The sequence below is a fragment of the Citrus sinensis genome, chromosome 7 (genome assembly GCF_022201045.2).
Source record: "Citrus sinensis cultivar Valencia sweet orange chromosome 7, DVS_A1.0, whole genome shotgun sequence".
In the NCBI taxonomy this organism is placed as follows: domain Eukaryota; kingdom Viridiplantae; phylum Streptophyta; class Magnoliopsida; order Sapindales; family Rutaceae; genus Citrus; species Citrus sinensis.
In genome coordinates, this window is record NC_068562.1 from 11,450,140 (window position 1) to 11,475,791 (window position 25,652).

At 33.3% G+C, this 25,652-nt stretch overlaps 5 protein-coding genes across 16 annotated transcripts; 2 read left to right on the plus strand and 3 right to left on the minus strand.

Moving 5' to 3' along the window:
* The first annotated feature begins 4,913 nt into the window (after positions 1-4,913).
* LOC102623198 (RHOMBOID-like protein 5) lies at positions 4,914-6,063 on the plus strand. Its single transcript, XM_006465424.2, has 4 exons — positions 4,914-5,122; positions 5,227-5,390; positions 5,539-5,717; positions 5,800-6,063. Exons 1-4 carry the CDS (start codon positions 4,914-4,916, stop codon positions 6,061-6,063), a joined length of 816 nt encoding a protein of 271 aa, XP_006465487.2.
* A 2,875-nt stretch (positions 6,064-8,938) lies between these two features.
* On the plus strand, positions 8,939-13,784 carry LOC102628571 (DCC family protein At1g52590, chloroplastic). Of its 11 annotated transcripts, none has more exons than XM_052431478.1 (10): positions 8,942-9,235; positions 9,521-9,578; positions 10,147-10,254; positions 10,523-10,615; positions 10,709-10,779; positions 11,234-11,267; positions 11,381-11,449; positions 11,521-12,441; positions 12,712-12,859; positions 12,975-13,784. In XM_052431478.1, exons 1-7 carry the CDS (start codon positions 9,052-9,054, stop codon positions 11,397-11,399), a joined length of 567 nt encoding a protein of 188 aa, XP_052287438.1. In that variant the 5' UTR covers positions 8,942-9,051; the 3' UTR covers positions 11,400-11,449; positions 11,521-12,441; positions 12,712-12,859; positions 12,975-13,784. The 11 variants fall into 11 exon arrangements, with proteins under 11 accessions (XP_052287431.1, XP_006465348.3, XP_052287432.1 ...); XM_052431476.1 differs by having other exon boundaries at positions 11,537-12,441; XM_052431472.1 differs by lacking the exon at positions 11,234-11,267 and having other exon boundaries at positions 8,940-9,235.
* Positions 11,984-13,086, minus strand: LOC102628274 (RHOMBOID-like protein 5). Of its 2 annotated transcripts, XM_052431470.1 has the most exons (4): positions 12,953-13,086; positions 12,699-12,871; positions 12,234-12,502; positions 12,008-12,144 (listed from the first exon to the last, which is right to left on the minus strand). In XM_052431470.1, the coding sequence occupies exons 1-4, from the start codon at positions 13,041-13,043 to the stop codon at positions 12,069-12,071; spliced, it is 609 nt and encodes a 202-aa protein (XP_052287430.1). In that variant the 5' UTR covers positions 13,044-13,086; the 3' UTR covers positions 12,008-12,068. The 2 variants fall into 2 exon arrangements, with proteins under 2 accessions (XP_052287429.1, XP_052287430.1); XM_052431469.1 differs by having other exon boundaries at positions 11,984-12,502.
* Positions 13,785-16,287: 2,503 nt separating the features above from the next.
* On the minus strand, positions 16,288-19,375 carry LOC127898788 (probable polygalacturonase At3g15720). Its single transcript, XM_052431274.1, has 8 exons — positions 19,277-19,375; positions 18,362-18,499; positions 17,828-18,019; positions 17,416-17,623; positions 17,070-17,151; positions 16,869-16,977; positions 16,657-16,770; positions 16,288-16,552 (listed from the first exon to the last, which is right to left on the minus strand). Exons 1-8 carry the CDS (start codon positions 19,373-19,375, stop codon positions 16,325-16,327), a joined length of 1,170 nt encoding a protein of 389 aa, XP_052287234.1. The 3' UTR covers positions 16,288-16,324.
* A 4,508-nt stretch (positions 19,376-23,883) lies between these two features.
* On the minus strand, positions 23,884-24,450 carry LOC127898789 (disease resistance protein SUMM2-like). Its single transcript, XM_052431275.1, has one exon. The coding sequence runs from the start codon at positions 24,448-24,450 to the stop codon at positions 23,884-23,886; it is 567 nt and encodes a 188-aa protein (XP_052287235.1).
* Between the last annotated feature and the right edge of the window lie 1,202 nt (positions 24,451-25,652).

Sequence of the window (25,652 nt, forward strand, 5' to 3'; positions counted from 1 at the left end):
AAATGCTTCCAATAATAGTTACAGTAACCTGATTATTTGTCATATGGAATTGCAACTTGATCAATTCAAGAAATATAACAAGGAAACAAATCAATGTAAAGGGTAACGACTGTCAATATAATTTATTTGGTTTTGAATTAGGTTAGCTTACTACTTTACTTAAGCACATATAAAGAAATTAAAGACGTAGATGGTAAATTATAAATGAGATTTTATTTACTAATTAATCTAAATCATTTTATTACTTTTATTTTTTAATTTCTCAATTTATGTGTATATCTTATGAAGTTGCAGGGAAGGCATGAATATATATGAATCTTTAATGAAAAGATCAAGTTAATTATATTACCTATTTTAGTTTATTAACATGTGCAAGATCGTTTATTAACAAACTGAAACATGTCTACAGAATAATACGTCCATAAACAAATAAAGAAACAGAAGTATGAAGAATTAACCTGTTACTATTACCCATGCCAATATCGCAAAAATAAGGGATACACTTAAATCTTGAAAATAAGTAATAGCTTTTTCAAAATTAGCATTTTCGTTCAATTGTATTTAATTTATTCACCAATTTGGAAAGAGTAATAACATGATTACGTACAAAGTTGAAATTCAACGTCTATATCCATCTCACAGCCTCACTAATCAATGACTATCATTATTTTAAAATAGTTGACTTTTTATACGATTATTAATGAGATAATTTTATAGAACTAATGAATAAATTACACAGATTTGTACACAATTTATAAGCTTATACGATTTCATCATTTCAACAATTTGACTTAGTACCATATATGGATCGCATTTTTTCCTAAACGAAATGTATTTGCAATTTTTGTTCTTTACTAAAAAATTTTCAACGAGTGATGAAAGGTAAATGAAAGAGAATCCCATGAATCATGGCCTTTAATGATGAGATTTGCTCATTACATCGATCCCCAGCTTATATAAGAGTGATCGCTGATATGTAAATGATAATTAACTCGCTAAACAACACTCCTTGAGCACAAAGCAACTCACTCAATCACCATCTTTATCATCAAAACAATCTCATCCAGTAGCTTTGTAAAATGAGGGTAAGCATCTTGATATCTTTCTGCTTCTTAATTTTCTCACTGAGCTTCAAAGCTGCATAGGATTTAATGTGGAAGGCATTTCTGTCTTTTCGTTTCGGTTTCGAAACATGGATTCTACGTTTGCTTCATAAAATTGTTCTATCAAGTTCTAAGATTTGATGATAGTAAAATCACGCATTAAAGAGCAGGAGAATGACATTTTGATCTTTAACGTTTCATTTTTATCACTCAAGTCTCTAATTTTTCTTTTCTTTTTCTTTTTTAATTACATACCTCTCACACACCTAAAGATACTATTTTAATGTTCAGAGTTTACAGTTGAATGGTATAATTTTAAAGTGCATTTTTTCTATTATTGTCATACCAAAATAAATGCAATAGATAACTGAAAAAAAAAACTAAAATGATAAAAAAGAAAAATATTATTCCTATATATTATAATGTTAACTTATGTATAGAAAATGGAGGCATTGACTTTTTTACTTTTTATTCTTCTAATAATATCATGTCCGATTGACGATTTTGTTAAAAAGGAAAACCAATATAAAGAATCTGTCAACGTTTTTATTAGAAGGGATATCTTATTTCCGGTTTTGAGAACGTTTTTCATTGCAGGAACTTTTAATCATAATCTTGATTTTGTCCATGGCAATCTGGGGATCAAGTTTCCAACCCCGTGAGGCATTTCCTTCTTATGCTTCGTCTGTCAGTGTGATCCAGTTTGGAGCTGTAGGAGATGGAGAAACAGATGATTCACAAGTAAAATTTTATTTCCTTAATTAGCACTCTTAATTTTCATTTACAATTAATGATTAATTATCAAGTATCTAGGGTGTTAGTAACTAGCAAAAAGGCGGTTAATTTTATTAATTAATTCAGGCTTTCCTAAAAGCTTGGAAAAGTATTTGTGGATCAAAATCAAATGCTCCACCGCTACTTGTACCGGCTGGCAAAACGTTCCTTTTGAATCCTGTTAGCTTTCAAGGTCCATGCAAGTCCTCTTCCATCAATGTTCAGGTAATTGGAACTGATAATGAGCAATTTTTTAAAATTATTTTTTGAATTATATATTCTTTTCTCAAAATAAAATTTGTCTAATGTGTTCACAGATTCAAGGAAACATCGTGGCTCCCCACAGTAGTGCCTGGGATGGTCATGATAAGAAGAAATGGCTCCTTTTTTCTAATGTGAATGGCCTTACAGTTAACGGAAATGGAAAAATCGATGGAAAAGGTGCATCTTGGTGGTCAAATAAACAACACCAAAGACCCACTGTAAGCAGATTTTCACTTTTAATTTGTTAATAAATTTTGCGGGGTAAAATTATATCTTTTAACAGCTCTGTATTTAAAATTTGCCACTACTAGTACTAAATTTTATTGGTGATAATTTTGCTAGGCCTTGTCATTTGGTAGCTGCAATAACCTTGTATTCCGTGGATTGATGCATGTCGACAGCCCGGGCAACCATATCAGTGTATACGGCTGCAACGATGTATCCATCTCTAATCTCAAAATAATTGCGCCAGAATCAAGCCCTAACACTGATGGCATTGATATTACTCACTCGAGCAATGTTCAAATACGCGACTGCACCATTGCAACCGGTAATTAAATTCTAATCAAGTTGTTTAATCATCATCATCATCATAGAACTGCGGTACTTGTTCTACTCAACTAATCTTGACTAACTACAAACATGGCTGCAGGAGATGATTGTGTTGCCATTGGTACAGACACCTCAAACATTGCTGTCACTGGTGTGATATGTGGACCTGGTCATGGCATAAGGTTTGTAAATAAGAACTATCATATATATTAAATTTTTTTAGTAACTAAGTGTTCTTTCTGTTAACAAAATTGAATTGGTTGTTTTTGTAAATTGTAGTATTGGAAGTTTAGGAGCAAATGGAGGGACAAGTATTGTAGAAGATGTACATGTAAGAGATTGTACTTTCAAAGGAACTAAAAATGGAGCGAGGATTAAAACATGGCAGGTAACTAATCATAAATACAATTGAGTTCTAATTGATTATTGGCAAGTAGATTAATTGAGTTATTTTTTTCCCAAAAAAAAAATTGTGATCTTGTTTTCAGGGAGGGTCCGGACATGCCAGAAGGATTTCTTTTGAGAGAATTAAATTAGAGTCATCTGACAACCCAATTATCATAGACCAATATTATTGCGGCCCTAACGATGAGTGCAAAAATCAGGTGATACTAAATGAGCGAAATTCGATTAAAGCGATTTTATCAGTTGAACCAACTACATACCCACTAAAAGTTATTGTTTTTGTCAATTTTATATGCATCCGATGTTGCAGACATCTGCAGTTAAGGTGAGCGACGTTTCCTACATTGGATTTCAAGGTACTTCAAGCACAGAAGAAGCAGTTCAGTTAAGCTGCAGTGAAAGCGTTGGTTGCACTGATATTAAGATTAATGACATCGACATAACACATTCAGATTCAGGAAAAGATACTCGTGCCTCCTGCATCAATGCTCATGGAGAATTATATGGTCGATTAGTTCCATCCGTAGATTGTCTTTTACCATAATTTTCGATCGTGCCTCCTGCATCAATGCTCATGGACAATTTTTTGGCCGATTAGTTCCATCCGTAGATTGCCTTTTACCATAATTTTCGAACATTAATTGATCTTCTGCAGTGTCAATATTATTGTCACGAAATTGTCAGTAATAATGTTTCAGAACCGTAGACCCCAATTGATCAATTGTACCTTTTTTGTGCGTACACACAAAATGGCATTATCGTTCTGATTTTCTTTCATATGCTTGCAGTAATGTTTCAAATTCTATTGTTATTTCTATAACAAGATATTAGAGGAAACTAAAAAATGCCACATCCTGTGATCTTGAAACAATTTATATCTTTTTTTTATTAATAACCTTGATCTAGGTTCTTTATTTGTTTATTTATTTTTTTAATGCCTAGTTTGGCTGGGTTTTTTTTTTTTTTAGTATTGATGTTTAATTTCTGAAGCGTAAATCTTTCAAAATGATTGTTATTTCTAAATTGCAATGAGAGTTTCTATATTTTTTAAATTCTCTTTTTAGCCATCAATCTTTGGTTGGACTGTTCGACACTTCTTCTCCTTAACTTTAAGGTGGAGAATTGAGTGTCCTAATATTCATTTAAATTTTAATTTACCCTTAAAAAGTTCAATTCACAACTCAGCTATAAAGTAACAATATGGACCTTTTGATTACATTTTAAAAATATATAAGGACCAACTAAATAATTACGGAATTTACCCTTTGCATATATGAGCACTTATATTTAAACAGAAAAATTAAATAGGAGGAAGATGGAATCAACTATAATAGCATACGGTGTAAGAGGCAAAAAAACAAACTATTCAATTAACACTATAACAGCAATAGTTCATTCTGTCTTCCCAATAACTTTAGCATTTTTCTTGTATACATACATATGCTACAAAGAACAATGAAGAAGAAATAACAAAGCCAGGAAGCTGTACACAATCAAAACGGCTCATTTAACAGCCTCAGTTTGCTGCTCTATCTAAGAGCCATCAAATTAATTAGCCAGGCCATATATAGAGCCACCTCTAGACTACCAATTTTGATTTTTGACCAAACAGTTTGACAATAAGCAGGAAATTTAGAGTGGCTAAAAAAATGGAAATTGAAAAAAGAAAAAAAAAAAACAGTTACCAACCGATCAACATTGGCTCTTTGCCACACAAAATTTTGTTTCCACATTTCTCCAACTTCCCTCTCTTTCGGTTGACAACAACCTTTTCTACATTCCGACTAACTCTTCCTCCATCGGCGGCCGCCATCCATGGCGTACGGAGGTCCTTCTCGACCGTGGTGCTCATGGTTCATGCCTTTGAGCTGTGTAGCTTGCATTGCTGTTTTTGTTTACACCATGTATGTCAACAATTGTCCTAAGAATTTAGGTGAAGATAGATGTGTATTTCATGATCACTTGGGGAGATTTTCTTTTCAGCCCAGATCAGAAAATTCTCTCTTTGGCCCTTCCACTGCAACGTAAGCTCTCTATTAGTATTATTACTGATCTCTGCACAAATTTTTTTAGTTTAATTTATTTTTTGGTTTAACTTTCGGAAACCAAGATGATTTGTAATTTTCAGGCTTAAGAAACTTGGTGGCCTTAGCCGAAATCTAGTGGTGTACGATGGCGAAATATATCGTTTCTTCTCTTGCATGTGGCTTCATGCTAATGTTATTCATTTGCTTACTAATAGTTTGGCCATTCTGTTTATTGGTGTTAAGCTCGAAGAGGACTTCGGATTTTGTAAGAACCTAATTGATTATTTGACAATCCTCTTTTGCAAGTTCCTGTGATTTTCAAAATTCGAACCAATAATTTTTGGTACAGAGAGTTGCTAAAAGAAAAAGAAAATCAATTTCAATCTAAATGATACATTTGATTGTGAGTGCAGTGAGAATAGGACTCTTGTACGTGCTTTCTGGTTTTGGAGGAGGCTTGTTATCTTGTCTTCACCAAGACGAATCACAGCAAACTCTTCAAATTTCAGTTGGTGCATCAGGTGCACTCTTTGGCCTGTTAGGTGCCTCACTTTCTGAAATCATCACAAACTGGACATTGTACACAAATAAGGTGACTATTTTTGTAACTGTTGTGCTTCTGTTTTAATTTTAAAAGCATATAAGCTGATGTGTTTAGTAATCTTTTTCTCCAGTGTGTATCAATTACGATGCTGATTTTAGTTATTGGCGTGAACATGGCTATCGGATTTATGCCTGGTATAGATAATATGGCACACATTGGAGGATTCGTTGCCGGAATTTTACTGGGATTCATTCTTCTTCTCCGTCCTCAGTATGGATACGTTAGCGGACCATACATTGCTCCAGGATATGAACTCAACCACAAGAAACCCAAGTACCAGTGCCATCAAAAACTGCTTTGGGTTATATCTGTAGTCGTCTTATTCGTTTGGTAAATTACTAATTCCAAGTTCACTTCAAACATTCATTAATTGGAAAATTGATGGAAACTGTTTCTATAAATTAATCATTTTTCCTTGTTTCAAAACCCATCAAAGCTCTTTTGTTGTGAAAGTAATTGTTCACATTCAATGTTTTAGTACTGTCTTCTATTATTTTGCTCATGATGGGGTAAAAACCATCATTAATCACCAACAAAGATATATGAGGTAAAATAGTTTAAGACAAAAAGTTAAAAAAAGAAAAAAGAAAAAAATAGCATTTTAACACGAGGTTTTGAAAAATGAAGGAGAAAATGTGATATATTTCAGCAAATGGTAGGGTTTTTCTCAATGTTCAATGTTCTAGTTAATTTGAATTTTTAGTATCAACAAAATGTCATTCATTAAAATGTTTTATAATTGGAGAATCATTGGTGATAGAGCATTGTTCCTCATTCATTCATCATTTAGCAAATGATTATGCATATTATTATAATTGGTTGAAATGTATATATATTATTATAATTGGTTGAAATGTATATATAGTAAGGAGTGAATAAAAAAGGAGCAGTACTTCACGAACACCCAAAATTTTTTTTATAATTGATATGATAGCTCAAACATGTGCCAAAGTGTAGGTACATGGTTGCCTTGTCAAAGCTCTACAAAGGCGAAAGAGTAGATCTGCCACTTCCAAGCATCGATATGAGTAAGGAATTGCCGAGTGTCGGAGTAACACAACAGCCATCCAATAATACACATACTAATCTACCTACTAATTAGGTAAAATTCTACCCCTTTATTTGAAATATGTGTTTCTTTTTTATATATTTTACATGCATCATCACTTTAATAAAATGAAGATATCCTCACTATATAATTATTTTTAGGTGCAAGTGTCCTCAATGTTTTTTTTTTTAATGTGGACACATTGTTAAATCACGTTGTTTAACAATATGTTCGCGAGGAAAAAAATTAAGGACACCCGCATTAGAGAATTACTGTGTATGTATGTATATATGTATGTATGCGGTTTAATAGTGTGATCGCATGAAAAAAAATTGAAGACCTCCGCACTAAAGAAAGATTGTGTATATATGTGTGTGTGTGTGTGTAAACATTTTCAGGTGTGGCGCCTCCATTTTTTTTAATGCAGAAGTCTTATGGCTTAATAAAGTTAATTTTCAATATACCATCAAGCTGTCGGTTTAGTAAACTTAAAAACTGACTATATTAAATCTTACGGTTTAAAAATTGTCTACATGAAAAAAAATGTGGGTGCCCGTACTAGATAAGGATTGTGGGTGTATATATATATATATATATATATATATATATATATCTACACATAAAAGTTGGTTGAGTAGTTGAGTTGAGCCATGTACGATTATTTCCTTAACTAACTTTGTTATGTGCAGCCTGCAGGATGATTTTTTTGGCTCATAATGAGAGTAATTCATATTTAATAAAATATCTCATGATTCATGAGTTAAGAGTTATCCCAAGTGCTTACCTAAGAGCTAATGTATACCAATGTGCCATTAACTTCTTGACAATAAAGAGACTTTTTTATATTATTCTTCAATTTTTGATTGTATATACATGAAATAATGCTATTGCACGAAACATGTACATATATATTTATAGACACACACACACGCACAACAGACCGATGTGGTGTAATTATGATCGGTTGAATTAAGATTTAAAGTAATATTAATAAAATTCTGTAGGTCAAGTGATGTATTCATTTAACTAAATAACCAAGTATGGTATGCTGCGTCGGTTTGCATGAAAGATTTTACGTACATATCATTGCTCTTACTCATATTGTTCTAATGCTAGCTGATGCTTTATATTGCAGTTGTGGAACAAGACTTGTGTATCTTCAAGAGAGTTGCCACTCGCCATGAATTATAAATGATATGATCCCCAATGTAATTTGAAGGACAATACGACTGTTAGTAACATTTTTACTTTATTAAATTAAAAAAATCCTCATTAGAGAATTATCATATTATATATATGTGTATGTATTATTTATCAAATATTTGCCTTACATAGCAAAAGCCATTTAATTAATGTTGATTGTATGCTATTTTTATTAATTTAGTGATAATGAATTTTGTCTTGAAATATCGTTATTAAATTATGTTTTTCGCCCCATTATTATTTAGATGCACATTCAATCTCAAATAAATAAAATAGGGTTATTATCATTTTACTACTTAAAAAATTATCAAATATCAAATGACTACAATAAATATTGTCTCTTATCATTTTCTTATTATATCTTTATCAAAATATCATTTTACTACTTTTTTGTTACAACAAATATCATTTTACTATTCATAATTAAAAAAATAATAAGACAAATTTTTAATTCATATATTATAATTCCAGAAAAAAGAATTATGTTGGTATTTTATATCTATTTTAATAAATATATTACAAATTTATTTTGTAAATAAATTTTAAGTTTTTTTTAATCACGAAGGATGAAATTAGTATTTTGTTAATCAACTAACTGGTCAACTAACGGTTATAATGAAAAAGTAGTAAAATAATATTTTTATAAGGATATAGTAGAAAAATGATAGGAGATAATTCTTTTTATAGTCATTTAATATTTAATAATTTTTAAAGTAGTGAAATGATAATAACTCACTCAAATAAATACATGCTGAAACTGAGTTGACTCGTTGTCAAACCTCCCGGCAACTCGGCTTTCTTGATTTTTCATGTTCTAGTGGCATTTAATGTCCCACGTGGCGCGTAAATCCAGGAGCCACATCAACAAAGCATTCACATGCACTCCCGAAATCCCATAATTACGAAACTACCACTCTCTTGGTCACTTACAGTTCGTTAACAACTCAGGGTTATTTCGTAATCCAGTCTTTTGCTTTTTCAATAAAAAAAATAAAAATAAAACCCTGTTTCTAAATTCGATTCAGACAACGAACTAACAACGAGCGAAGCTAATAACCGTCTTTCATCATCATGGCGCTTCTTGTTCCTGGTGGTGGGTGCGCACGTTTAGCCATCTCCCACCCAGCGCAAGTTAGCCGGAGAACAGCCGTTGTTGCTACGCTGTCACCTCCCAAACGCGATAAAGTTGACTACTGGGTCGATGCAACTTCGAGCTTCTTTGAACCAGACTCCAGACCCATCATGTTATATGATGGTAATTACAACTTTTTTTAAAATTATTTTTATTCCATTTATGAATGAAGTTGATTCATTTTATTAATTCTAGCTAGCTATAAAATAAAAAAAACTTCGCTTATGCTCCTTAATTAACTTTTAATTTATATATATTTTTTTTAATCACTGCTATGAAATGAAATCATTAGTGGTCGAAAACTATTAGCTGTTGAGTAGAATAGAATGTTTACCAAACACTTTAGCAGCCGGTATCTAGCTAAGCTACTATTGTAGTTAATATTTCTTTTGAATTTTCGTTCCATAGGTGTTTGCAATTTGTGTAATGGAGGAGTGAAGTTTGTACGGGATAACGACAAAAATAGGCAAGTGATCTAACCGCTGGCTTGTTGAGTAATTTGATGAATAATGTGTTAAATGATAAATATCAAATGTTATTCGACCTCAAGCCAAATGTTCCACAATGATTGATCACGATCCTTTGGCGTTGACAATATTCCTAGATAGGCTAATTTGATCTTCCCCGTTAAAGGTGTTCCATGTATCAGCTCATTTTGATTTGTACATAATTAAGCTACTGCAAAGAAAATTGGTCCTCCCAGATTTCGCACATTTTCAACTTGGCATTTTGGCTTGTATTTTTAAGTTTGTTCATGATATTTCAAATTATTACTTCTTATGGTTGAAAAGTATTATATGAATTAGTTGAAAACATGATTATGAATGCTAAACAAGATTGAGGTCACTGAAAATATCACTTCCTTTACCTGCTATTAATTATGAACCCTCCAAGGAATATCTTTCTTATAAATGATTTTCTTTAAATCCAAAAGGGAAAGAAAATCATAGAATTTGTCTCTTCAAAGTGTTTCTTAGCTATAAATCTGCTCCCAATGACTGTTCTTCTTCATATCTTTGTCTGGCAATTGACAGGAGAATCAGGTACGAAGCTCTCCAGAGTGAATCAGGCAAGAAACTGCTGAGGAGGTCAGGAAGAGCTCCTGATGATATTTCAAGTGTTGTGCTTGTTGAAAAGGATAGGTACGCGGATATTATTTTCAGTGTATTCTAAAACTGATGTTAAATTGGTCTGAATTCTAAAGGATGGCACCTGAATTTAGTTTCTGACCTTTTAGGGTAATGGTAACTATGTTCCACCAATTTTAACATTTCACATTGTGTCAATGTCTGTCTTCTAATTAATTCAAATGAGATTATTCCTATCCCCTCTCCCTTCATGTTTCTATCTGTCTCTCTTGAATAGAAAAGGTTTGCACAAGAATGATTAAGAATTGATGGTGGATTTCAGATCATATATCAAGTCAGATGCTGTTCTTAAGATAATGGAATACATAGACCTACCTTTCCCTCAGCTAGCATTTTTTCTACAGTTTGTTCCTCAGTAAGTCGTCCCTTCTTTGTTGCTGTAGTTCTGAAACAAATGAGCAGAGCAATGGAAATTTATTATTCTGTTTTTTGCTATGGGTGGTTGCAGGTTTGTAAGAGATTTTGCATATGACAACATAGCAAACAATCGATACAACATTTTTGGCCGCTCAGATTCATGTGAGTTATATGATAATTAAGGATGTGCAATCGTTGCGGCTAATGAATGTATGTATATATTTGAAACTCCAGAAATGAGGGATCATAATGTGGTCCATTGTTTCTTGCTCTGTGGAAATAGAATATACTGTGAACATGTTTATCAATTGACATTTGACAACTCTTAATGTAAATTGGTCATCTTGGCCATATATATGCTTACAATTCTGACCTTATTGTTACAAATATTTGATTTTACTCTTTTTTTTCCTCCTTATCAATTGATACGTATGAAGTGCATAATTTTTTCCCCCTATTTAATAATTTCCTAGTTCTTCTGGTGATTACATCAGAGCTTTATTGTAACATATTTGTGGCCATATATTAAAACAAGCCTTCTCTATCTTGACTTTATTGTCAAGTGTTTAAGTTCCTAATACTTTTTGATCTATTGGATGCCAACATATGATCCCAGCTCTTCAAAGCCTATTGCGGGCAATATTTTTTTGGTAACCATGTCTTTCCTCCTCATAGTATCCTGTTTCTTTAGTAGTTGATAGAATGGCACGCACACTCACCCTCAACCTCCCATTCCCCATTCTAATTAAGTAGACTTCTGCAGCAAGCAGCTGCACATATAATGGAGTGATAACATCATTGAGGGAATGCTATTTGTGGGACCCACATAGAGGTATGGAGCTCCCATTTGATAATTTCAATATTTTAAATCCTGGTAGTTTTGTTGAATTCTCTTGGTCCAAGGACTACATCCTGTTAGGTTGGAAATTTGTAAGGACCAGCATAGTTTGAAGCTTTAGGAAAAGGAAAGCAGGATCGGACAATCCTTTTAAATGATATCCTGGAGGTTTGAGAGCATCAAAAGTTTACTGTTTCTGCTAATTCCAAATGTTGAAAGTTTGTATCTGAGTATTTTGTGCATCACTTCCTTGCAAAGTTTTCTTTTATCCTATAGGAAAGGAAGATATTTTATGAACTATTCGTAGTTATTGTGCAATATTACTATTTCAAACATCTATCTCCCTTTTGTACACTTAAGAAAGCATCTGCCTTACACTGATAAAAGATAGAAGATAAAAGAATAGAAGTTCAAATGATAAGATCCGAGAGCTGAGTTGTATGCATATGCATAAATGCCTAAATATCATCCAGTATTTATCGACATATATCTTGTGTGCTCTATTGCATATGCGTGCATGGATATTGTCTACATAGATGTGAGGATGTGAAGGTTGGAATCCAGTATCCTAGTATTGCATGAAGGTTTTGTGGTTAATCTGCTACAAGAATAATCAGCTATGAGAGTGTGGGAGAGGTTCGTTGTGTATCTTGTCGCCTTTGTATAGCTTGGACAAGCCGAGTGCATATCTGACAAAATGGCAATGGTTAGCCGAAATTTGTGAACCCCAATTTTGAAATTTTCAACAAATGTTTGAAATGAACGTTTAGTGATATACCCAAGGACTAAGAGGATTAAAGCTATAATCCAACACAATTGTTGATAGTGCATGTACTTGGGTTTCCTATGCTTGGCATCATATCCCGCAGCAATGTATTTTTCGCTTACATATCCATATTGGGGACGTAGAAAGAGGATAAATCCAAGGAGAACTCCAGAGGCAAATCCTCCAATATGTGCCAAATTGTCTACACCATCCACACCGGGTATGAATCCAAAAGCCAAATTCAGGGCAATAACAGAACCTAGAACTGAAAGTGATGTGCACTGAATAGAGAAGAGTTAGAACTTATATCTGTTTATATCTTTGTGAAAGTTCATTTTGGAATGATGTTTGAAGTTACTTTAAGAATAATATTATGACTTTCAATTTCACAACTATTATTATTATTATTTTAAGAATAATATCTGCGAGGTTTATGTCATTGTGTTATTATTTTAAAGCAGTTAGTAACATAGTCACCTTATTTTCATAGATCGTCCAGTTTGCAATTAACTCAGAAAGCATGGTTCCCAACAGTCCAAAGAGTGCACCGGATGCTCCAACTGAAACAATTTCTTTCTTTCCTTTATGGTGAAGACAAGATAAAAGGCTTCCACCAAACCCAGAAAGCAGATACAGAGGTGCTATTCTCGCTGCCATATTGAAGAGTGATTTACAACCAGTAAGAACTTATAGTACAATAATTCACTCGTAGTTCATTATCAAGTTCTTACCGAATCCAAATTCCTGTTCCAGGCGGTAACTAACAAGCATAAGGCTCGTCATGTTGACAACCAAATGAATGATTCCAGCATGAAGCCACATGCTAGACAAGAGACGATATTTTTGATTTTTCCTCACAACTAGGTTTCGGTCAAGGCCACCGAGATCTCTGAGCCTGGAAGAAAATAAAGGAGAGTAATCTATCCCTGTTTCCAATTAAGTACACAAAATGAAACAGAAACATTGTTGAGGGTTCGACTTCTTAATTACGTGGAGATGGAAGGTCCGAGGAGATAATTTTCCTTCCATGGTTGAAAGGAATATCTCCCTAATATATCTCTCAAAACACATTGGTGACTGTCTGCAGTTTTCGCAGGGCAATTGTTTACATGCATGGTGTAAACGAACATAATAATGCAAACAACAAAGATGACCGGCGTGAGCCATGCGCGCCACTGCTCGGGAGCGTATGGCTTGTTCTCCATGGCGGCCTGCCGGCAAGAAAGATTGCAGGATCAACAATACCAGAAGAGAGAGAAGGAGACGGGAGGGGGGGATAGAATTTGGGTGGCAACGAGCACGTCTTGCTAGGCTGGTAAGCTATTTTTGGTGCTTTTGATTTATTGCTCATGAAACCGCTCTTTCTAAAGATTGTTCCATATGCAGTCCGCCGGGTTATATTGTTGAATCTTTGAAAATAATAATAACTTTTCTGCAACGTTCATATCATTGTTTTCGGTTATCAATTTTCTTTTTTCAATAAAATGTAATTCATATACGATATTGCAACATCATTGTCCTAGATGTGGATATTGATTTTTTTTAGTTGGTTTTCGTATTTTACCCCTCAGACAAATTTGCTAGGATTAGTGTTCCAAAATTTTAGTTGTTTGTAATATGAATTTAGCATAGAAATTTAAATAACTTCCAGAAGGGGATATGCGACCTTCCATTTGGTCAGTTTCGAGGTTCCTAAAACGGCAAATATGTGCTGAATAAGTTCTATACGTAAAGAGTTGTATTAAAAATAATAATAATAATAATAATAACAGGAAGTTGGTATATTTATGTCGGTAATTGAAATAGTTCAATATTTGTTTACTTAGTTATTTTTTAATGTTCTCACACTGTAAAACAAATAATCAGATTCAGGAAAAAAATGTATTTTGAAAACTTTATGCCAGCCGAATTTCGTGTGGGAGCACCTTATACTAGTAGGGATGGCAATGGGGAGGGGAGGGGAGGAGACCGATCTCCCCGTACCCATCCCCGATATTTTGTATATGTCCCCGTCCCCTCCCCGTCCCCGTTAGAATTACTTGAGAGAATCCCCATCCCCGAATAACTAATATATTTTTTTTTCGATTTTGAGTTAATTATATTAAAATAAAAAATTCAAATAAAAGTAAAGTTCGAAATATATCTTACATTAATATCTATTACAAAAGTCACATACATTAAATTGTAAGTAACGCAACATGCAAGGGATACAAACTTCTTTTACAAACTATCATGAACAAATTAATAGTATAATACAAAATTATTACAAATAAAATCGAATTTAGATTCAAAATTAACTTTTTCAATGGTGGCGTGGGCACTTTATAAATGTGGATTATTCCATTTGCAACACAATAGTTAAATCGGAGCAAATCAAAAGCAAATATTAGATTAGATTAGATTAGATATTAAAATTGTGATTTGTTGTGGGCAATTATAACATCTAAAAATAAATAAAAAAATATATTTAAGTTAATGTCTTTTTAATGTCCTAAATAAAAATTTAGGACTTTAATTACTTAATTAAGCCTAAAAGTTTAATAATATAAATATTTTGATATTTTTTATTTTTACCAATATTTATAATTTTATAATTTAAATTTTATTATTTATTTACTAGTAATTTTAAAAAATTAAAATGGGGAAATGGGTAGGGGATGGGGATTCCACCTCATCCCCGTCCCCTCCCCGAATAAGAAATTGGGTAAAAAAATTTTCCCGTCCCCTCCCCGAATAAGAAATTGGGTATGAAATTATCCCCATACCCTCCCCGAATGGGAAAAATTCCCGAGGATACTCGTCCCCGTGGGAATTTTTGCCATCCCTATATACTAGCCATCGTCTCCTAAAATTTTGGTGGTAACACTCCTCAAATTATTGGTTATCTTTTATATCTTTTAGGTAACAACTTAGTAATAATATTAAAGACAAGCTTGGTGGATTTATTCATGTAAGATGGCAATTAAGACGTAAAGTGGGGTTGTCAATGGGCCAGGGCCTGGGACTCGCAGTGGTACTAAAGCAGAGTCTCGACATTTACTCACGTGGACATAAATTGAGACCTGGGAAAGGTCTTTATAAACTGGGCTAAAGACAAGAGGTCCGTCCGTAGGTGCGTTGAATTGAAATAAGGTTTGCTTGGGAAATTGAAGTAAGCACGAGACTTCTAACTAATTATCTATTAACGTTGCTAGAACAGTGAAAAAACCAACTCCATGTACAGGTGGGCAAAATTGGGTTCGGGTCAATCCGATCGGATTAGACAAAAATCAATCCGAATTATATTCGGACCGGATCGAGTCGGGTCAATAATTCGAGTTTAATTTGGGTAAGATTGAGTTCGGATTTGAAGCTTGAAAGTTGAAAGCTTCAAAATCGGGTTCGAGTGGGGAGAAAGCCAGAAACTCGGGTTGGGTTGTGAGGATTCGGCCTTCAAGCAGCTGATCGGTGGCCACGACAGCAGATCACAGATGAGTTTTTGGCAGCAGATGGGCAGACGTGCAACGACAGATCGCGGAAGACTCACAGCTGGACGCGGTTTCACTTGGCAGCAGCAGATTGCGGCTTCACTTGGCAGCAGCAGATCGCGACTTCACTTGGCAACAACATATCGTGGTTTTACTTGGCAGTTGTCAACAGCAGATCGCAGTTTGACAGTGTTGTGAACTTGTGAAGTTGTGATTCTTGTTTTGTTTGTGGACTTGTGCTGGTGTGTGCGTCTGTGAGAGCGAGTGACTTTGTGTGTGTGCGGCGTGTGGTGCCTAATGGTGTGTGTGTGTTTAGGTTTAGTTAGTTTATTTTTTTTGGCAAACCCGATTGGGTATTCGGATCGGGTCGGGTTTTCACAAACTGATCGGGTTTGTAATTTTTAATCTGATCAGGTTTCAATCCCGACCCAAACCCGAAATTTCGGGTTGGGTAAAATACCCACCCCTAAGTCTCCATGTGATCTTTTTAAAAATTTTCAAAATGATTACATAGTTGCATATCTAATTTCTCTCAAATATTGAAAGGCTTTGTACCAGATCTAACTTTTCTTTATTGTACAAAAAAAAAAAAGGCTTCTCAAGAATAAAGCAGCTGTGTAAACAAATGCTACAAATTTATTTCAAACAGCCAACACTAGGGACTGAATCATCACATTTTCCATGAGCATTGATGCAAGTTGAATAAGTCCCCTCCTTCGAATTCGATGAAGCTATGTGGATGTGCTCCAGCACTATGTTGTCACAGCCAACAGTCCGGCTGCAATTCAAGGCAATTGCATCTTGTGTGATTGATGTCCCATGAATTCCAGTGTAAGAAACATCACTTATTTTGACTGCATTTGTCTTTTTAATTAATCAAAATAAAATATTGTATTAGTAAAAGTATAAACAATAAGAAATCTAAAATCAAGTATATGATAGAATCAAGATTTTTATTATTTGCTTACTTCATTACTGCATTGTTCATGTGGGCAGTAAAATTGGTCAATGATGATGGGATTGTCAACATCTGTGAGTGTAATGTCGTTGAAAGTTATCTTCCTGGCATACCCAGACCCCCCCTATAAATATTAAGAACCATTAAGAATAAATTTTGAAATAAGAAATATATATTACAAATGATGAATATTATTGGTTAATTTAAGAAGACTTTAATTACCTGCCATGTTTTGATCCTCAATCCATTTTGAGTTGCGTTCAAAGTACAATTTTTCACATGTACTTCCTCAACTGCTGCTGCCTCTCCTTGCTTTCCTAGGCTTCCGATGCTAGAATAACAAATGCTCTTATAAGTATAGATACTTGCAACGCTTTGTAAATCGTTTGGATTAATTAGACAAAGTCATCATAATTAACAAACCTTATACCATGCCCCGGACCACATGTCAACCCAGTTACATTAATCTGAGAGCTTCCCGTGTTAATTGCAATGCAATCATCACCTAAATTCATACAACAAAAATTTATGCTATACGCACAATTAAACTCAAGAAAATAGAAAGAAGAAATGATAGTAAGAGTACTAATCTAGTTTAGGATATTGGACTTTATTAAACTCAGGAAAAACTATTATATTATACTATTGCACCATATGGCATTATATCTTTCTGGATTTTGATTCTGAATTGGATAATTTCTAATGATAATAATAAACAAAGGTACAAAATTGAATGTATTAGAAAAAGCAAAATAATAATAATATTAACCTGTGGCAATGTTACTGTTGAGAATATGAATGTTTTGGGAGGCAGAGATGTCAATGCCATCAGTGTTAGGGCTTGATTCAGGGGCTGATATGTGGAGATTAGAGAGAGTTGCATCCTGACAGTTATCTAAGGAGATGTGATTTTTCTGACTGTTGATATGTTTCAGTCCACTGACTTGAAAACTGGTACATTTTTCAAATACTAATGCCTGTTGCCATCCATCATATTCATGAAAAAGGAATGTGTATGTAATATTATCATTACATTTGATGAATGTTTATGTTAATTAAGCATTTTGTTCATAAATTTTCTTACTTTGGGTTTCGTGCAGTCCTCGCTATACTGCATATGATTCAGGAAGGTGTATGAGAATTTGTGATAAAAATAATGAAAAAAAAAAGGTTCAGTAAAAGGGACGAGAGTTCGCAAAAAAATGTTGTGCACCCACATCTGAGCAAAGCTTCCACCACTGTGATCCTTGGCCATCAATTTCTCCATTTCCATTAACAGTAAATCCATTGACATTTGCGAAGTAAAGCCAAGACCTTCGATCCTTTCCTTTCCAACTTGACGGTCCTTCAGGTGCAATGAGATTCCCCTCAATCTGTGTTAAAAAAATAGGGCTTTAAAGTAAGACTTTCTTTTTCGAGAAACTACAGCACAATTCTGTCTGGTATTGAAAAATTATTAAATCTTTCGTTAATACCCTTAATATTTCCACTATTGATTCCCGTGCTTCCATTATTGACCGCTGACTTACACTATATTATGTACACAATAAATAGAATTTTGGGACATACGTCGGTAATAAAAAAATTTGGAGTGTATAAAAAAAAAATTAAAATAGTCAACAGAGAGTGTGATGACCTTATACCTTTTTTATTGATAAATATTGCTAGTATTATGAAAGGTATTGATGATGGTGAGAAAATTAAAATCCATTTACCTGAACTTGGAGGTTGGAAGATTTGCATGGACCTTGGAAACTTGTAGGTTGCAGCAAGAATGTTTTCCCCTGAGGAACCTGAAGGGTTGGATTGTTTGATGTATCTCCACAAACCGCGTTCCATGCTTTAATAAAAGCCTAGAAATGAATTAAATCACAGAAGTTACCGTAAAATACTAACACAAGGAAAAAAAAAAATTAAGAAGAACAGAAACTAAAGAGCTTTGATATTTTAAATTGAGAAAGGCAAACTAGCTGTAATTAATCTCTAGACTCTAGTTATTCTATTGATTACTGATTTTTTCTTTTTCTCTTCTTTCGAAAGTGAGTATTAATTCGATGTTGTCATTTTAATTCTTGTTTCACTTATCCGTGTCTCATGTTTCATTCTATATCGTGCGTTTTATATCTCTCATACATAATATATTTACTATTTCTAATCAGAGCTTGACAGTTTCTATTTTAGGTCAAGTTTGCATGGTTGGATTTTGTGGTTTTTCAATTACCAAAAGCTCTCATATATCTATGTGGCACTGGGGATTGAATCATCTCCAAATGATAGTTCAGTTGATTTGACTTGCATAATAAAAACAAAGGATCACAGTTTAAATCTTTGGAAACATATTTAATGTATAGCGAGATAGAATATGGTGTATGGATACATGAGAAACAAGTATATATAATTATGAGGTACCCGTATTTTTTAAAATATGAATTCATTTTTATATTATATGGTGTATTAAGTATGGGCATCCGCATTAGAGAATGACTAATATTAATAGCTCTCTATTGTGTTGCTTGTAGTCTAACATTGTATCATAGTTATGAAATGTTTATAATATTAAATCTATATTTTATGACAAGCGTTCCATTTGGAGAATGACTCGTATGTAAAAATAAAATATATATATTTACTTGGGAATCATCGGTAACTCCATTTCCCACAGCACCAAAGTTCATAACGTTATAAGGCATTGTTCCAGGATACGATCGGCTCCAACCCAATGTAGCCATGCACATTAGCAAAGAGATGATGAAAAATAGTTCCTGCATTGAGAGTAAAAATGAATTATGATATGCATATTGGCAGAAAGAAATTTAAAATGAAAGAATGCGAGAGTGGAAGAGTGAATTAATTGAGGATAAATGTCTCCTCTTGCCATTGTCTATTTGCGACAAAAATGAAGACTATACGCTTTTAGTTATGAAAATAATAATACTAAAAAAGTTTTGATGATTTATAACAACTGATCATTTGGTCTTCTATTTATATTTATCCTTCAAAGCTCTAATATGCAAGATAATCCCATAATAGATTCTCTCATACATGGGGTTTCCAATTTGAGCCCATATATAGATCTTTTTATTTGAATACATTGATAATTTTGAACTTATTGCCAAATTGTTAGGATTTGCCGTACTAACAATAATATTTATTTCCAAATTAATCCAACATGGTCCTGATAATGTATTCAATTAGGCTAGATTTTAATAATCCTTATCATGCAATAGCTATCCGATCTATTTATTTAGATTAGTTTTTAATTATCCTCATCGTGCAATTTCTAATATTTATTTGTTGAGTGTTATAACTTATTGATGTCAGACTCTGCATTAGAAGATAAAATCAACCCAGGTGCAGTAGTGCAGTAGACGTAGAGTGATGAATATTATAAATTATCGAAGATTATGGTTAATGGTCTCGCTATAATATGTCACGAACATTTTTTTATGGAAACCACATATGAAAACTTTTAAGCTAAATATGGAATAATTAAAAAAATCATCGGTGAAAATATATTACGTGTTAGCTAGATATTCATTTATAAGAGTAAGCTATTGCCTAGTCTTACCGATAAAATTTCCATGGTACAGTTTCAACGGGATCATGCAATAAATCTGATCAATGTATAATTTCAATTCTCATTATAATTACTTGATTTTAAAATAAATGTATACATGAAAATTTTATTAAAACTGACCTAGTTCTTTTTTATTGTAATTGGGTTAGATATTTGCATAAACTGCTGAATACAGCCGCCAAATTCATCAAATTCAAAATCCTTACAAAATTCATTTTCATTATAACCCTACTAAGAAATTAAGCAATTATGACATTTCAATTAACCCTATTTTAATTGCATAAATAATCCTCCACAAAGTTAGCTTCTTCTAGATTTTCGTTATCCAATCCGTTGGAAGTTTTTTATAATTCTATATCAATGTTATTTATCTGCAAACTAATAATGCAGTTTGTGTTATTAACTTTAATATTTTAGCATCTGTCGGAGTCATCTAGTTGAGATAATAAAATCTTTTGTATTGAAAACAAGAGATTTTGGGGAAAAAAAAAAGTTTATTTGAGTTTCCTTCTTATCTGCATTGTCCAAAGAGTAATACTAAAAATTTTAAATTATTTTTAAAATTTCAATGTAAACTGTGCGACATATGGTATGTTATTTCTTAAGTAGATGAGAGGATTTTCACTAGTTTCAAGTGATTTTTATGTCATAAGGCTGTAAGTAAACCCAATGGAGGATCTAGCCTAATCAGGTGATATTTGCGGATGGAGACTTGGGTTTGCAGTTATTTTTATTTGTGACTTTCTGATCTTTTGTCTTTAGAATGGAAATTAGATGATTATGAATGAATTTGGTGATGGGTGGATTGGAATGGTGATGAAATTTATCATTTTCTTTTTATTTTCAAATTAAAATTAGCTCTTATTATGTTTGCAAGGGTTAAATAATTAATAAAGTTAACAACCATTATAACGGGGATTTGAACTTAATTTAAAATACTAGGAGAATTTTGACTAAACAGCAGAGAGATTATATTTATTTTCCCTAAAATATACCCAATCGTACTTGTAATAGTTGTCGGGTTACCTAAATAAGCAAAAAATTACAAAGGCTCTAAGAAGATGAATATTAATTTTAAATAATTGAATATATATATTTCAATTAAGTTATATTTTATGTTCTTCCACAAGGCTCTTTAGCATAACTTGGGAGTTTGAATAATAATAAGAGTAATAATATAATTATAAACTCTTGTAGAATTTTTTATTGTACAAACTGATGTGGCATAATTTAATTGATTGGATGAAATATCTCTTAATACACATGATTTGTTTTTATTATATTTATTTTTAATTCAACTAATGAGTTGATGTCAAATCAATTTGTACAAGAGTTTGTGGCTGTATTTTCACTCTAATAATAACAAGAAGGAGAAGAAGGGATATTAGTTGTTATTTAGTGAGAGATTTTTACCATTCTGGATCCAAATCATCTCCTAATCTAATCTTTCCTAATGTTTTAAAAAAAATTAACATGTGTAATTTAAATTATTGGATGTACAAGATTTAACTCAATCTTAATTTTTCTTATTAAACACAAAAACACATAGTTTTACTAATTATCTAAAAACTAAAAATAATAAAACTTAACAATGTAACTTTCTTTCTTTTCTTTCTTTTATCCCCTTCTCCTTCCAAGCAGCCCCTTCTTACCTTCCTGTAGTGTTTTTTTTTTTTTTTTCCTTCGCTTCCTTAATCATAAATTTTAACTTTGGCAATACACATGAAGAAAAAAAATGCCATTGGTAGAAAAAGAGACAAAATTAGAAAGAAATGGATAAAGATTAGATTTTTCTAGATTTTCAAAATTCTATTCTGTTATGTCTAATTTATTTATATATTTATTTTTTCAAGCAGCCAAAAAAAAAAAAAAACCTTCGTCATACTCATAAACATTAATTTTGGTAATAAACATGACCATATAGAAGAACAGAAAATATAAAAATTGGATCGAACGAGCAACATCGTGGGCCTGGTGGCCAATCACTTCATCTAGACCGTCACGCGAACAAAATTTAAGTATGTGATAATGGAAGTGGAAAGAAGAAAAAGAAAAGAAAGGAAAAATAAGATATTATTAAATGATTTAAAAAATTAATGTTAACGTTCCTTAGTCAACTATCAAAACAATATGTTTTTTAACAAGGAAAATTAAGTAAACCTTGTACATACAATAATTTAAATTACACATGTTAAATTTATTTAAAATATTAAAAAAATTAGATTAAGAAAGAATCTAAATCTATCTTCTAAAAGAATCAGTATAAAATAGGATATTTAAAACATAATTAACTTGTATTTATAATTCAGTCCACATTGTACTATTCTTTTAACTCCATGCAAGTACCCCTTTATAATGTTTGATTTCTGTTTGCCTTTTCTCATTCTTTATATGGGTTTTTTTTAAATTATTTCTTGTTTGGTTACCGGGAAAGAGAGAAGGAAAGAAGACAATAACAGGGGGACAGATTTTTTTTTTTTTTTTTAATTTGGCACCTTGTATGCCAAGTAACCTTTGAATGACTTTTTGTTGTTGTTGATGTTTTATTTCGTATCGTGGTAACTAATTTTTGTTTGAATTAAGCTTTTTTTTTCTGATCTTTAGAACTCCAGTACGTAATGATCATTGCACTTTTTATGAGAAACTTTCTTTTAATATTGTAGACTAAAAGTTACAGCTGCCTAATCACAGCTAAATTCGAACGAAATGTTTATTTTTTATATTGGTTTCTATGCATGGTCTTGAGGTTGTGATACTAGAAAAATCAATCATGGAATACATATTGATTCCTGCAATATTGATGCTTTGAACAGAGAAGACATGGAAGAGGTACAAAAGTAGTTGACTATAGCAACTTCAGGTACTAAGGGTGAGGACTCTGAACTCTTTCATCCTGACCTCAGATGACACGAAACAGGTAGAATAAACATTTTAAGTGGCTTCATCCTCCCACTGTAGCTCCTCCCACCATTCTTTCTCTCCATCGATGACAATTTTACGTTCCTTTATGCTGATGGAACTCAGGGAAAGTTTCTTCAGCTTTGGGCATCCATGCACTCTGATTGTCTTCAGATGCGGAAAGGGCAAGGGATAACGGTAGATGCTCTTCAAATTCCCTGCACCCAATAGGGTTAGACTTTCGAGTTGTGCAAACAAGTTGGGCCTTCCCATTATCTCTGAAACTTCACCACTCAATTTTTCAGCGCTGATTATTTCTTCCATGGCATGACATTCCATTATCACAATCTTCTTGAGGTTTGGAGCAAAAACTAGCCACGTCAAGTCCTTCACTGTGCAAAAACTTATGCCAACCGCGTGAACACTGCAGAAACCAAGTTGGGCCTTCCCATTATCTCTGAAACTTCACCACTCAATTTTTCAGCGCTGATTATTTCTTCCATGGCATGACATTCCATTATCACAATCTTCTTGAGGTTTGGAGCAAAAACTAGCCACGTCAAGTCCTTCACTGTGCAAAAACTTATGCCAACCGCGTGAACACTGCAGAAACCAAGTTGGGCCTTCCCATTATCTCTGAAACTTCACCACTCAATTTTTCAGCGCTGATTATTTCTTCCATGGCATGACATTCCATTATCACAATCTTCTTGAGGTTTGGAGCAAAAACTAGCCACGTCAAGTCCTTCACTGTGCAAAAACTTATGCCAACCGCGTGAACACTGCAGAAACCAAGTTGGGCCTTCCCATTATCTCTGAAACTTCACCACTCAATTTTTCAGCGCTGATTATTTCTTCCATGGCATGACATTCCATTATCACAATCTTCTTGAGGTTTGGAGCAAAAACTAGCCACGTCAAGTCCTTCACTGTGCAAAAACTTATGCCAACCGCGTGAACACTGCAGAAACCACTTTGGAGCACTTTTGGTACCTCTTCTGCATAGTCAATCTTCAGCTCTTCCAAATTACTGCTATCAATCTTTAACTCCTGGAGATGCTCCATGTGTGCTAGATGTAAGACATTGACCGCCGGACTTTTACAGGATCTAATGGATAGAGATTGAGTAACGCTCAGCAGCTTTGGAAATTTCAAAAGGAATTCGACAGCGCGTGAACTTTCGAAGGTCAAGGTGATATGATTTAAATGTTCCAAACAGAGCAATTCTTTAATCAAAGATAGAGCATCTGCAGATAGACCGCATTCCATCTTCTTCAGTACCTGTAACTTTGAAAAGCTAGATATCATTTGTTGCGGTATTCTGGCCATACGATGAGTGTTCTCCAAGTTCAAGTATCTCAGATTCACCAATGCCTTCAGCTCTTCCGGCAACCCATGAATGTGAGTGCATGATAGTGTTGGGGAAAAATCAGGTTTTTAAATTTTTATAAAACCTTTTGAAGATCGCTCTCATATAATATATAAGAATTCGTATTCTAGAAATCGTACCTTGCAAATCCGAGTTGGCTTTTTCCGCTGAAGTGATTTAGGCTCCTAGATCACGATCTGCCACCACCACTCCTGTTAGATCACGATCCATCACCACCACGCTTGTTAGATCACGAACTGTCACCAATGATCTTCCAGGTTATGACTCAGGTTCGATCTGCACTTGACGTGTGGGCGCCTTTATCACTACCAAAGCAACTAGCACGAGAAAATCTTTCTCTCAATAATGGAGAGAAAAATCTTATTCTCTGATTTGTATAAAGTGGCTTCCTGTTTTTTTCTGTTGAGAAAAATAAGCCTTATATATCTCCCTTTAGTGAAAACCCTAGGCTCCAAATAATGCCCAAAATAAAACTCACGTTACTTTTCATTTAATAGGGGACCCACCATGTAAAATAACATAAGGCCCCTTATACATAAGCTTATTAAATGGAGCCTCCCACTAAATGATATATTTAGGCTTTTGACCCAAATAGCTAGTTATCTTGCTTATTAGTCCAGTAGTGGTGCAGTCAATTAAATGAGCTAACCCGGGGATCATTTGGGAACATACAATAGTGGCTACAATAATTAGGCATGTAATTAAACTAGCCCAATTATTTAATTCCAAATCTACTCCACTAAAAGATTGGAACTGACTTCCATAATTGTATGCTCGAATAATAATTCGTCCCAAGCCACATTGATTTCTTTACTGCACAATCCTTTGTACCACATCGTTAATTAAATTGATATCTCAACTGTCCAATCAATTTAATAACATCTTATTCCTTGATCCTTACTGGCTTTCTCTAATGATCATTTTCAACATACTAAATATGTTGACACACTCTGGCCAGAGAATTCTATGATCAAGTACCGAAAACCTATCAAGAGATGTGTTGTACAAATTCTATATTGTTAATCCATAACTCCAATACTCATAATTGCTCCCACCAAGATACCGGGTAATCTTGACCACAAGGATGTGTCGTGCCCATTGGTAACTCAAATGAAATAACAATCGCAATCATGAAATCATA